We start from the raw sequence: 13,345 nt of genomic DNA, 5'->3' as shown, positions 1-13,345 counted from the left end.
ATGTACCATTTTTTAGCTTTAACTGTTATCAATATTTTGCCCATCTTGTTTCATACAGTATCTTCCAGTTTTTTAAGTATTTTAAAGTAAATCCCAGATAATGTGTCATTTTACTTATAAATACTTAAGTTTCTAATAGACAATGATTATCATTTTTAATACAACTCAATACCATTATTAATTTAACAAATATAACAATAATTCCTTAATATATACTGTATAACCCATGTGCAAATTCCCCCAGAATATCATATAGGTTGTTTTGTTTAAATGAACGTCCCAAACAGATCCAATACATTTATTTGTATTTTCAACTTGTCTTTAACCTATAATAGTTCTATTAACTAGTTTTATATTTACTCACTTTTGTATATCATTTATTTGTTGAATAAACCACATAAATTTAAATCTTTTCATTCAACAAATACATTTAAATTGAGGAAAACCAGACCCTCCTTCCATTTGTGGCTACCATCTATTGAGCGCTTACTCCCTTTCAGGATTGAGCTAAGACTTTACATATATTTTCCTTTTCAATCCTATTTAAAAACAAACAAACGTTTTACAGCTCATTAAGCTCATCACTACAGTGGTTAAGAAATTTGACATAGATACACAGATAAGTAGCATTGATAGAATGGGAGCCCTTGTCTCTTCCACTCAAGAATCCACGCTCATTATTACTGTATATACTGCCTTCCAAAGAAGTCATTGTCATGCTGTGTTCATGGTTTTGCAAACTAGTTACAAAACCTCTATGACAGTTTTTTTTTTCCTAACACATATGAAACTTTACTACAAATAAATACATATAATAGCAGAAGGGTTCACAGACTCCAGGAATTCATGAGTGCAGTTCTTGGGCTGGACTCAAGTTAAGCATCTCTTTTCCTTTTAATAATAAGATGTTAATAAATAATCCTAAAGTCTAGAATGTCTTTAGTTGAGGTGTGTGATATACATTCAGTTTAAATTGAGCTATGTGTGTCAAAATATAAAAATTATATATTTATTGCTGTATATATTTTTTTCTTTTCTATTCTAATTTTTTGCCATATGCCTAGAGCACTATAATGGTGATCAGGAAACTATCAATATAAATAGTGGTATGGCCTTAGAACACTTAATGTCAGTAAACTGAGTTTTCTCATCTGTGAGATAAAGTTGGATAGTAAGGTTCCTTTGTGTTCTAATGTTCTGGATTTTAAATTAATTGAAGTCAGAGTATTTATAGATCTTTAATACTTGAGTCTTTGAGCTTTCATTAACATGAATCTTTTTGAAGACTCTGAACATTTTCCATTTCCTGAATTATTTTTTAGATGTTTATTTTAAATGCTCTTGTTGAATAACTTGATAATTGGCTGTTTAGGTGCTCGGAGGCATCATATGTTTTGCCTTATACCTGAGGAATGTGCAGTTCTTACAAATACAAGCCCTGTCCTGCACCATTCTGGTACAACAAATGATTGAGAGAGATTGAGTTATTATAACAGAACATTGTTATGGGATCTGTGTCTCCTACTTTGAAAATAAATGACTCAGCCAGACGGCAACATTTATATTTTCTCTAAATGACTAGGGATATAGCAATAGGAGACCATTATCCTGTGACAATATTCTGTTTCATTGACATTATCTCACAAATGTAATTGGTCCATTACCAAATAGAGGTTTTGTTACTGATCAATTTCATGTGATTTCTAAAACCATTAAGATAATAAATATGCCATCATAGTAATTTCATTGACAGGATGTTCTTTTTTTCTTCATTTACATTTGTTAAAGGAGAAATATAGATTTAGACTGAACTTAAAAACTACAACTTATACCAGTTTTGACTACTTTTCCATTAAAAGAAACGGAATATTGTGCAGAGTAATCATATTTGCATTGAGCTGCCAAAGTGACGACCTTAAAATTTTTTCATGATTTTTTTTGTCTGCTACACTAAACCACATCAAATCATAATTGTTCCTAAGCAATTAGTTTATTACCTAAGTTTAATGATTTTATTTGAAATAAGTTCCAGATCATTTCCAGGACTTTCCTGGAAATCCACTAAAGTAACACATCAGTAAAATCAACCCTAACCATTACCAGCATGTATAATAACAGCATTAGTAACAACCTAAACCTTGAGATGTCTTGTAGCATAAATGTTGCTAAATGCATGGCTTTTCCCCAAATGTTCTCTAAAAAGTCATCTGTAATCTTGTTAAATTAGAACTCTTCCAGTATCTTTCTGACTTTTACAGTTAAGGTTACGGTATTGATTTTATTTTATAGTCCATGGCTCTCAGATGCTTAACACTAATAAGCCTCTATAGCCAAGAGGTTCTCCCCAGAGGCATGGCGAATAGCAGCTATTTACCTATGCCAATATTTAATAAGCATCTAAAATATACTCCACATCTTGCATAATTGTTTGGTGCTTTTCCTCCTTTCAAATTAGATTTTCTGACATTACTCAAGATACTTTATCATCGTCTGTCTGTTGAAATGAAATTGCTTAATGGACAAAAGTATTTTGAAGTGTTTTTTAAAAATAAGTTTTCATTTATTCAGTATTCACTCTTTTAGCGTTGTTCTTCATTATTCAAGGCTTTTTTTTTTTTTTTTTTTTTAATGTCTCAGGAAGGTGTTCGTGAGCTTCAAAGGGATTTGAACTTTAACTTGGTATTGGGTGTTGGTGTAGCCTGGAGACTTTTTTTTTTTAAATAGAGCTGTGATAAACAGAGACTTGTAGAAACATGCTACTTACAGGCTTGGGTTGGAATATACTATATGGAGAGACTTAAATTATCACAAAAGGTTTCAAATTGCTCAAGGATGTAGTAATATGCTTGTGTAGTTAAGATTAAATAACTCAAAGATTAAAGTAAGAATTTTCATATATTTAACACGAAGACTACCATATTTTCTGTTTTCTCCTTTGAAAAAGAACTGATTTCCTTAAAAGAAAAAAAGATTGAGAAATCTAATTGAAGATGATATCTTCTCTCTTCTTAATGTAGCTTGCCGATTTTCTGAAGTTATTTTAGAGTGTGATACATATATATATATGGAGATACTTTCTTAACATGGCAGCTAATTATTTTTTGAATCATCTGGCATCATCATCAAACTACTGTAGTGGGATTAAGTCCATATGTCTTGTCATACCATTCAGAGCTTTTTGTTAACTTGGAGCGTGTAGGAAGGACTTATTCACATTTGCCACAGAATCATAAAATTTTACATCTAGAAGAGTCCTTAGAAACAGATATTCAGATATTTCTTTCCAATTGTATTCTCAAAAATATTGTTTTGCCTTTAGCCAACTAAATGGCAAACGTTACGTTAAAGCGTTTCATTTTACATTTTTGTAGCATCCAGTATCTAAGACCAGTGAGGCATTTCCTTCTTAAAGCATAATGTCTGGCACAGTATCAAGATCCTGTGTTGTCCACCCATCACTGGGAACTATTTATAATACTCTGTGGACCTACAGGCAGTATTTTTTTCTCCAAATATATATTTTACCATTTTTTATTATAAAAGTGAAAATTATTTGTGGGGGATTTGAAAAACAAATTGTCAAATATAAACAAGAAAATTAAAGTCACCTGTAATTCTGTCACATGGAGATAACTCATGTTAATATTTGGATATATTATATGCCACTCTATTTTCTATGTATTTTTTTCTATGCATATTCTATGTATTCTATGTCAAGTAAAATTTTTGCCCTAAATTGGGCTTATACAATATATGCTATTTTGTAAATTCTTTTCTGTTTGGTTTTTTTTTTGGTCTTTTATTTATAATATAATAGCATGTTACAATGTCATTCAGTTTCCACTTTGTAATGCTGCATAGTATGCCACCCTTTGGCTATACTATACAGTTTTGAAGGTCTGATTTACTTGTGGATGTTTAGATAGTTTCCAAATTTTTGTATAGTTAATAAAGATACAGTGAACATCATTGCATACAAATCTTTGTACTTAAATCTGATCATTTTGTTCCTGTCTAGTTCTATTCATGGTCCCCGGTACCTGGCATACTGTCTGGCACTAAGTCACCAAATACATAGATGCTCAATGAAATTTTGTTAAAGGAATAAATGCATTCCTACTGTAGATTTCCTGAGTTAAATATTATGTCCATTTCTAAGGCTTTTGATAAATATTGGCACAAAATCTGGAAAGGTCTTATCAATTTATATTCTCACTAGCAGTGCCTGAGTGGTTTGTTTAACTCCACCATCATATCCATACTACTTAGACACAGCACATGGCTCTATAGGCAATTTTGAAGCATGTCCTCTGAAATATATTTAAAGAACAGTGAATCTATGGCCTTGTGACTCTACCCATGCACCTCTTTTCTGTCATTTATATTTCATTAAACCATTGGGCATCACAGTACCTCTTTTCTTGCCAGGAACTGAGAGAGCCCCATTTTATTGTGAAGGAAATGGGGAAATGGAGAGGGTACCTCAGGGAGTATGCAAAGCTTTCAAGTAAAGACACCTACTTGGTCTCTCTCCTTTCTTGTCCTACAGACTCACTCCCTCGGGGCACTTCCCCACATAGGTTCCTTTTTTTTTTTTTTTTTAACATCTTTATTGGAGTATAATTGCTTTACAATGGAGTGTTAGTTTCTGCTTTATAACAAAGTGAATCAGCTATACATATACATATATCCCCATATCTCCTCCCTCTTGCATCTCCCTCCCACCCTCCCTATCCCACCCTTCTAGGTGGTCACAAAGCACCAAGCTGATCTATCTGTGTTATGCAGCTGCTTCCCACTAGCTATCTATTTTACATTTGGTAGTGTATATGTCCATGCTACTCTCTGACTTCGTCCCAGCTTACCCTTCCCCCTCCCCATGTCCTCAAGTCCATTCTCTATGTCTGCATCTTTATTCCTGTCCTGCCCCTAGGTTCCTCAGAACCATTTTTTTTTCAGATACCATATATATGTGTTAGCATACGGTATTTGTTTTTCTCTTTCTGACTTACTTCACTCTCTACGACAGTCTCTAGGTCCCTCCACCTCACTACAAGTGACCCAATTTCATTTCTTTTTATGGCTGAGTAGTATTCCATTGTATATATGTGCCACATCTTCTTTATCCATTCATCTGGCGATGGACACTTAGGTTGCGTCCATGTCCTGGCTATTGTAAATAGAGCTGCAATGAACATTGTGGTCCATGACTCTTTTTCAATTATGGTTTTCTCAGGGTATATGCCCAGTAGTGGGATTGCTGGGTCATATGGTAGTTCTATTTTTAGTTTTTTAAGGAACCTCCATACTGTTCTCCACAGTGGCTGTATCCCCGCATGGGTCCTTTATCTACAGGTAAAACTTAGGAAAGTAAGGATCAGTATGGTTCTCCACAGGGAAACAATAGAAATAAATCCATCAAAGCTCTGGGCCGGGATCTTCTGCACTTGGTAATTGCAGTATTTTTCATAACACTTATACAGTTATAAATAGCCTCTCCTCTAAATTTTCCTCTCCTGCACACAATTTACCGCCAGGCAAAAGCAGAGGAGGAGAAGCCTGGGTCTCTTTCAGTGCTCAGTCGGCAGAGTCATCCTCCCTGCCTTCTCTTTGTCCTCCAGGCACAGGGCCCAAGCTGTTTCCCTGTCTCAGGACTGACTCCGGATTTATGGCCTGAAGTACAAGCATCAGATTTCCAGCTCCTGAACTCATCCCACACACCAGCTTTAGTAGCCTCTCATTTATTATCTCATGTATTATAAAGAGCATTATTATTTTATACAGATGGGTCATTCCTTTTTCATGTTGTCATCCAGCTTTCACCCCAACATTTTAATGGAAAGCAGAAATTCCCCAGTTTAGCTAACGTTCACTTGTCAGTCTGTTTTGTGTTGCTTGACAGAGTTTCAAGGGAGTAACGGGCGTGTTAACCACCTTTGCCTTCTTCCAATGAGTTTGGTCTCTGAAGAGCTTTTCTATTTCCAGAGTTTTTATAAATCTATAAAGCTCTTTAACATCTAGAGAAGCCTAAAACCTGTAAAAAATAAAGAAACTTGGAAAACTGTGAGGGGTATTAAGTTAGTAAGACTTGTCAATATAATAGAATCTTGTCAAATCCTAGTCACTGGACTCCCTAAGCTAAATGTTCCCACATATGCACTTTTCTTCTTTGATCTGTATCATGCTCATACCAAAGGACCGAAGTTTCATTGCACCTTGAGTTTTCTTCTGCAAAAAAAGAATCCTGTAACATCTGCTCAGCAGCTTGATAATGTGAAAAATAAGGAAGACATTTTTAACAATGATTATAGCTTTATAAGCACCTCATAATAAAATATACCTTAACATTAAATACTGGAAAATAAGAGAAGTCGGCAAGTGGTGATTTGTATCAAGAGGCTTCTTTTAGACTTGTTTACAAGTATGACATGTAAATAAGAAAGACAACTTAGGAAGATGTAAAAATATTGGAATTTTAAAAGATTTTGAGGCAATTTGCTTCTTTGTTAACTAGATAGAAATATGTTTTTCTAAATCATAGGAATGGCACAGTTAATATATTTTGTTAGTGTTATGCTATGCTGAAAAGAACAGCTTCATAGAAATTCAAGAATTCTTGTGTGCTCTTACATAATTGATTTCAAATAGTTGTAAACTGTAAGTGTCGTGTAGGGAAGAAGAAAAGGAATTTTTTTTTTTTAAAGAAAATGATGTGTTTTCTACGTAGGCGATAGACATTCGATTTGTAACCTTAATCCACTGAAGCATATTGGAAAAGCTAACATATTGCTCTCCTATATGTGAAAAAGGAGCAGGTGCCCCAGACAGGCAGGTGTTGAGGTAGCTGTTGGAGCTTGCCCTAGATCACTAGTTGACTTCAGTGAAGTTCTACTAACAGGTGGCTAACTGATTGGAGTGTCATGTGACATTTATCCCGGGAGCGACTTGGATGACAGGTTGCTACAGACTGAGGAAGGGGTCTTTGCTTTGATGAAGAAATTGCCAAAACTCATGTCTCATTAGTGTTTCCTAAGGTTCTTTGGAAGTGAACAACAGTTTAATTAAGGGCTGACGTAAACACGTTTCTGCACACTTTCCCTGCAGCCTTTTATCACATTAGAATTGATCAAAATTGTTGCCTTGGGCTGACTTGAACAGATATACATCTGGAGCGCCATTTGTGCAAGCTGCCGCCTAGTCGAGTACATACGCTGTGTTTCACAGCAATGCTCTTCCTTTGTGGATGAAATTACATTGTTGGGAGATGAGTTGATCTAACTCTTTATTTGCTTAAGCCTTTATCTCTTTGAAGTGTTGCGGTGGAATGAATGACACATCAGGGCTTAGGATGTGTGTATGTCAGAGTGCCAAAAAAACTTAAGAGTATGGCCAGTAAAAATTATGTGATAACTTGCTTTTGCAAAATACTTATTTAAAGGCATGCGTAAGTCTAAAGGAACTGACTTATATAAGTAACCTACATGAACTTTTTCTTACATGGTAGTTTTCTATTATGTATTTAACTACGCAATTGGTTTCTAAAGCCATAGCTAATTGTCGAATTATAAATCTAAACATGGGTGTAGACACTGAAGACGAGCACCATCAATGTGAATCTCCTTTAAAAAGACAGCGTCTCTAATTTTTGGCCATTAAGAAGAATCCTTTCTATAATCCAGTATTATCACACTTGCAATTATTTAATGAATTTTTGTATTTAATGTCTGTCCTCTCTGTTGAACCGTAAGCATCACCAGGACACGGAGCAGGTTGTCTTGTTTAACATCTTGAACTTGATGCCTTTCCTTAGTTTCTCACACTTATTAGAAGCTCAGTGACTGATTTTGTATTCTCTCTTTGCTTTACATTCAGTTCCTTCTCATCTGGTGGTATCTATTCATGCATCATACATTTTAAGATAGACTGACTGTGGTTATTTCACTCATCCTACGCTACTGGTTATCATTCCCCCAGATAGCTTCTTTCACATGCAAGAGATTCTAAAATAAACTGCCTAGACACAGTGTCTGCTCCACTTCTTCTACCTTCTTTTAATCCTAGATTTTAAAAAATTCTTTTCCTGAGTAGCATGATCTTGTCCTCCACATTTTTTTTTGTGCCCTTGATGAAATCATCTTCTGTAGGAGGTAAGCCATTAGTCAACTTTTTAAGCATACGTATAGACATGCTACGGATATAACAAGTACAAAATAATAATAAAAAAAATCAAATAATATAAGACACAATCATAGGATCATTAAGGAAATCTAGACCGCCAAAATTCTTTAAGAGGGATTACTTAAAGAGAAAGTAAGTCAAGTTGGTTCAGTGGATAAAATATTGTTCTATAAATGGAATAAGAGGGCAGAAAAACAATTTTCAAGCCCAAGAGACCGTCCTATGCTAGGAAAGGCACAGAGTTAGAAGCACATCCCTTCGGGCCCCCCTTCTCCTCCAGGAGGCCATAAACAAATGAGCTTAAAGTTTAAATAAAACAGAATGATAAGGAAAGATTAAAGTAAAAATGTGGTACCATGCTAGATGTTAGGATGAAGGAGGTATCATCTGAAGGAGATGATTCCAACTACTGTTTTTATGATGAACCACGACGAGGAATGTTTAAGAAAGAGAAGAGACAGGAAATTCTTGATGTAACCATTTAATCAAATGGGCCGAGTTGGGGAATGGAAAAAAATAGAGCTTTTGGAAAGTTTTCCCTTTGGGAGTCAATTCATTTATATAGTGCTGCTTTCCAAATCACATTTAAATTTCTTTGCCTGATTTCAAGCCTTCACTGTCCTCTGCTTCCCTCTCCTCCACCACCAGCAGCTCCTGCCTCCTTCCCACCAGTAAAAACACCAGCTAATCCTTTTCTTATCATCTGCCTTCTCTCTGCAACTTCTTTATTTCCTGTATTCCTCAACTTATGCATTGATAGTATGTATTATTATTCAACTTATTGTATATTTATATATTATTCAGCTTTATTATTATTCAACTTATTTTCAACGTAATCTTTTTATGTATGATTCTTCCTGCTTGAAGGACATTAGATTGTGAAAAGCATGACATTTGTTTTTCTCCACAGAAAGGTCACGTAAAAACATCTTTCCATCTATCCACTCCTCAAACATGTTTTTTTCTGTAGCATACTAGAGCATTAAAAATAGCAACGATATCATTTTTCAGTTTGGCATGAGGTCTATTGGACTTCAGACATTCAAAATAAAATTAAAATGAAAACAATGCGAGCTTGATTCATGCTTAAAATGCAATAGCTAGAAACTCTACCCTTATTTCTCCCAGATAATTGACCTTTTACTTTTATTCTCTCTTCAAGCCAGAGAGTTTTTTTTGTTTTCTTTGTGAGGGGGTAGGGGGCTCATTTTGTGTCACCTTAAGTACTTAGTGCCTTGTACAGGCTGTATAGCAGTATATTTTTATTGATTAATGAGCCCAAGGTTAATTTCATTTAGTGGGAAAACAAAGGCTGTTAAGCCTACTTTTTAATACTGCCATTCTTTATCTGTTTCTTAAAAAAACTGTTTCACTATGGACAGTGGACCTTCCCATTCTTATTTTTACTTACTTTAAGCTAATTTTGTTGTTTAAAAAGAAGGCAGTTTATGGTGCCTTTTACAATTTGAAGAGTGAATTTTATTTTGTTTCTGCAGTGTTGGCCTCTATAATTCCCCTGTGTGTTTTGAACATGAAGGTACCATTATTATTCAGTGTATGCCTAAAGAGAACTAGAAAATAAATGGACCTGTAATAATTACCCAGTAAAGCCAAGTGTATCATTTTGACTGAGAAAATGCAAAGGATTCGTTTCTCAAAAATTACATAATCATCTATATTGTTGAATTTCTCTGTACAAACACCCCTGATTTATATGCCCTTTATGAAAAGAGGCTCATGTGAATTCGCCTGGGTTTAATGAAAATTCTGAAATAGTTGTAGTAGTTGCAATAGCCTTGGTTGATCTTCTCCAGAAATGACATAACTAGAATGACACTCATTCTGCTTCCCAAACTCTGGTCATATTTAATTGTTTTTAAATGATGTATAGTATATGCTTTATTACTTATACTGTGGAGTCTTTAGGAACTCGTTTACCCACGTTAATTTAATTCAAAATTTATATTGAAGCACAAGTAAAGCATAAGAGTGTCAATAGAAACTTACCAGTTTCTTTTTCTAAGAGTTAATTTTAAATTAAAAATTTGGAATGGAAACTTATTACATCATCTATAAAGTGAGGGACGTTATAGAGGTTCTTTCCACCTCTGACAATCTATATGTCTGTGATTAACTTGCAGCAGGCCAAAACCTATATTTGTGTATTACCTTTTTTTAAAAAAAATTTATTTATTTATTTTATTTGTTGCTGCACATGGGCTTTCTCTAGTTGTGTCGTGTGGGCTTCTCATGGCGGTGGCTTCTCTTGTTGCTATGGGCTCTAGGCGCACGGGCTTCAGTAGTTGTGGCTCAGTGGATTAGTTGCTCCGCTGCATGTGGGATTTTCCCGCACCGGTGCTCGAACCCGTGTGCCCTGCATTGGCAGGTGGATTTCTTAACCACTGCACCACCATGGAAGGCCCTGTGCATTACCTTTTAAAATCACATAGCTCTTAAGTGGAGTCAAATATTATTTTTGGCATTTTTAAGGTAACTTAGCTGAAATGAACTTCCTTTGTCTATTTTTTAAATGGTTTAAAAAGTTTCTTTTTTTTTTATGTAGCAGCATTAGTTGCTGTGGTTCTGTTAGTAAACATTTCTTTCCTTTTTTTTTTTTCTTTTTGAGAAAGATATAAGGAAATGGTACATTCATCAAAGTTCTGATAGGTTAGTGACAGCCAGTTAGTCACAAATTGTAGCTTACAGCTACAAGTACGCCTGTCATTTTTTTGTAGACTGTGATGTCTACTGTAGTTACAGTAGCATATGTATTCTTTACATGCTAGTGTGCTGAAAACATATTTAATTTTATTGGATGCCTTTACCAGAGCTTAGGTAATTTTTTAAATGGTAAAACAGTGATAACTAGTTTCTTATCTTAATAGCACCATGAAGTTTTTTTTCTCATGTCAAAAAAAAGTTCTTAATTAAAAATGCAAATTATATATATATATTTTATGTGTGATAAAGTCTTGGGTTTTTTTTCTTTTAATAAAATTTTCTCCTTTTATGAGGAGAAATATGAAAATATTTCTTAAACTGAAATATTTATAGGTGAAATTATATGATGCCTGGGATTTGCTTCAAAGTAATGCAGGGGGAGGGAGTATAGATGGGGTAAAGATGAAATAACTGAATAATTGAAGAAGCTGAGTGATGAGTACTGGAGAAGAATCCATTATTATTCTGTCTACCTGTGTATATATTTAAAGTTTCTGATAATAGAAATCTAAACTTCATGGCTCATGTGATTTTTGGAACATTTTACTATACATTTATAAACCTCTGTAAAAATCAGCATTACTCTAGGTGTTGGAAAAAGGGCACATCTCTCCTTACCAACTGGAGTTCCCTCCTGAATTCCGTATTCCAACTAGCTGTATGGTACAGTCTCGTGGTCACCCAAGATGATGACTTTCTAAATTAGTTATTTATGGAATTGGGTTAATTCTGTTGAAATATCTATTATTGCATTAGCTCTATCTCTACTCTTATTTCAAGTCTCATATCTGTCTTTTGGCAGTATTAAATATTTGTGGGATGAATGAGTGAATGAAGCCCTGAATACTTCTCCTGTCACAGCTCTTTTTATAATTCCTTTTTAACTTGTCTGTATCCCGTCTAGATTTCAGGTTTTATAGGGGCTGAAGCCAAATCTAGGTCACAGTTGTGTCCCCAGTATCTGGCGCAGAGTCTGGCTACACTAGACCTTCAGTAAATATCTATGGAATGAATGTAGTAATTAATCTATCTTCTTAAGTAGTATCCAGGATTACTGTCTTTATTTCAGCTAATTCATCCTCCATGTAGTTTCTGGAGGGATTGCTCTACACAGCAAATATGATCCTATTTTGCCCATCAATAGTGTTTTCTTATCAGGGTAAGCATTAAGACACTTATACATGAAATCTGAGACCCCTCATTGTGTGGGTCCTGCCAGCTGTTCGCTCCCTCTCTCATCTTTGTACTTCACCACTCCACAGACTATGTGTAGTACTTACATATTTTATGCCCCCCTCCTTTGGAACATTTCCTCCTTCTGGGAATGTCACCCCCATCCATGTTTTATTTATTTTTTTATTTTTTATTTTTTATTTTTTTCGTGTTTTAAACATGGTGTCACTGGGGGTACCATCCTTAACCTGGGGAAGCTGAGGTGATCACTGCCCCTGTGCAGTGAGGCTGGAGAAGTAGCAGCAAACACCACAGCACCTCTGCTCTCAACACACTTTCTCCTTCTCAACTGTTGACAACCATTTTCTTCTTACCATTTTTCTCTTCGCTGACCGTGAATATCCCTACAGCAGCAATTACTTTTTTATTTTTTGTAACATCCTCCCTTTACCTGGCAAATAGAGGAACCCAATAAATATTTGCAGAATGAACATATTAAGGAATGTCTTTTTTGCCAAACAAGTAATGAGTTTTCCATAAAAGATGTTAAATCAGTGATAGATTATACTTACCAGCATACTCAAGGCTTGTTTTTCACATTTGCACCAGGTTTTCTCTATTTTTTAGGTCGGTCAAAAGACAAACCCCTGAATTGTATACATTTAAGAATGAAATGCTGAGGTTAAAAAAGACCTTGATGTGAACCAAGGGACCGAGGGAAACGTGATGCTTAGTTGTTCAGAAGTTCAAAGTTTATTTAGTGGTCAGAATAATTCCGATGGTACTGTTAATGAAGCCTTGGGTTAGCTTCAGTGGAGATTGTTTCTGACAGATATTTCAAAGCTCCAACGTAGCTGGGTCTTTGACCCTCATTTTGTATTTTGTAAAAGAGCAAAAAGTACAAAAATCATAAAATGTTGGAAAATGAGATCTCTTACTAGGTTGATGTGAATCTTGTAGCTTAAGAAAGTTAAGTAAAGCTTGGGCTTTCCTCTCTTTCTCGGCAGATATGTCTTCTCCGACTACTATGAAGAAGCCTGAAAAGCCATTGTTCAGCTCTACATCTCCACAAGATTCCTCCCCAAGATTGAGCACTTTCCCCCAGCACCACCATCCCGGAATACCTGGAGTTGCACACAGTGGTAAGGAGTTTCAAGCGTAGAAGAGAAACCTCCCTCTTGTTCGCAGAGCCTAAACCCTCAAGGATGGATCAAAACTCTATCCTTATAGCTAAGGTGACCTATTTTCTCAACCAAAGAGGGAGGGTCGTAAT

General features: G+C 35.2%; 1 protein-coding gene across 10 annotated transcripts in view; it reads left to right on the top strand.

Moving 5' to 3' along the window:
• NFIB (nuclear factor I B) overlaps window positions 1-13,345 on the top strand; it is a 235,712-nt gene that overhangs the window by 180,873 nt on the left and 41,494 nt on the right. For all 10 annotated transcript variants that reach the window (XM_027105870.1, XM_027105874.1, XM_027105880.1 and 7 more), the window contains one exon: window positions 13,080-13,214. In XM_027105870.1, coding sequence (XP_026961671.1) covers window positions 13,080-13,214 — 135 coding nt within the window. The remainder of the gene's footprint in view (window positions 1-13,079; window positions 13,215-13,345) is intronic.

This window comes from Aethalodelphis obliquidens, unplaced genomic scaffold, assembly GCF_003676395.1.
Source record: "Aethalodelphis obliquidens isolate GAN/ISIS:26980383/991018 unplaced genomic scaffold, ASM367639v1 scaffold7, whole genome shotgun sequence".
In the NCBI taxonomy this organism is placed as follows: domain Eukaryota; kingdom Metazoa; phylum Chordata; class Mammalia; order Artiodactyla; family Delphinidae; genus Aethalodelphis; species Aethalodelphis obliquidens.
The sequence above is the reverse complement of the archived record's forward strand: the minus strand, read 5'-3'. Positions and strand labels throughout refer to the sequence as shown.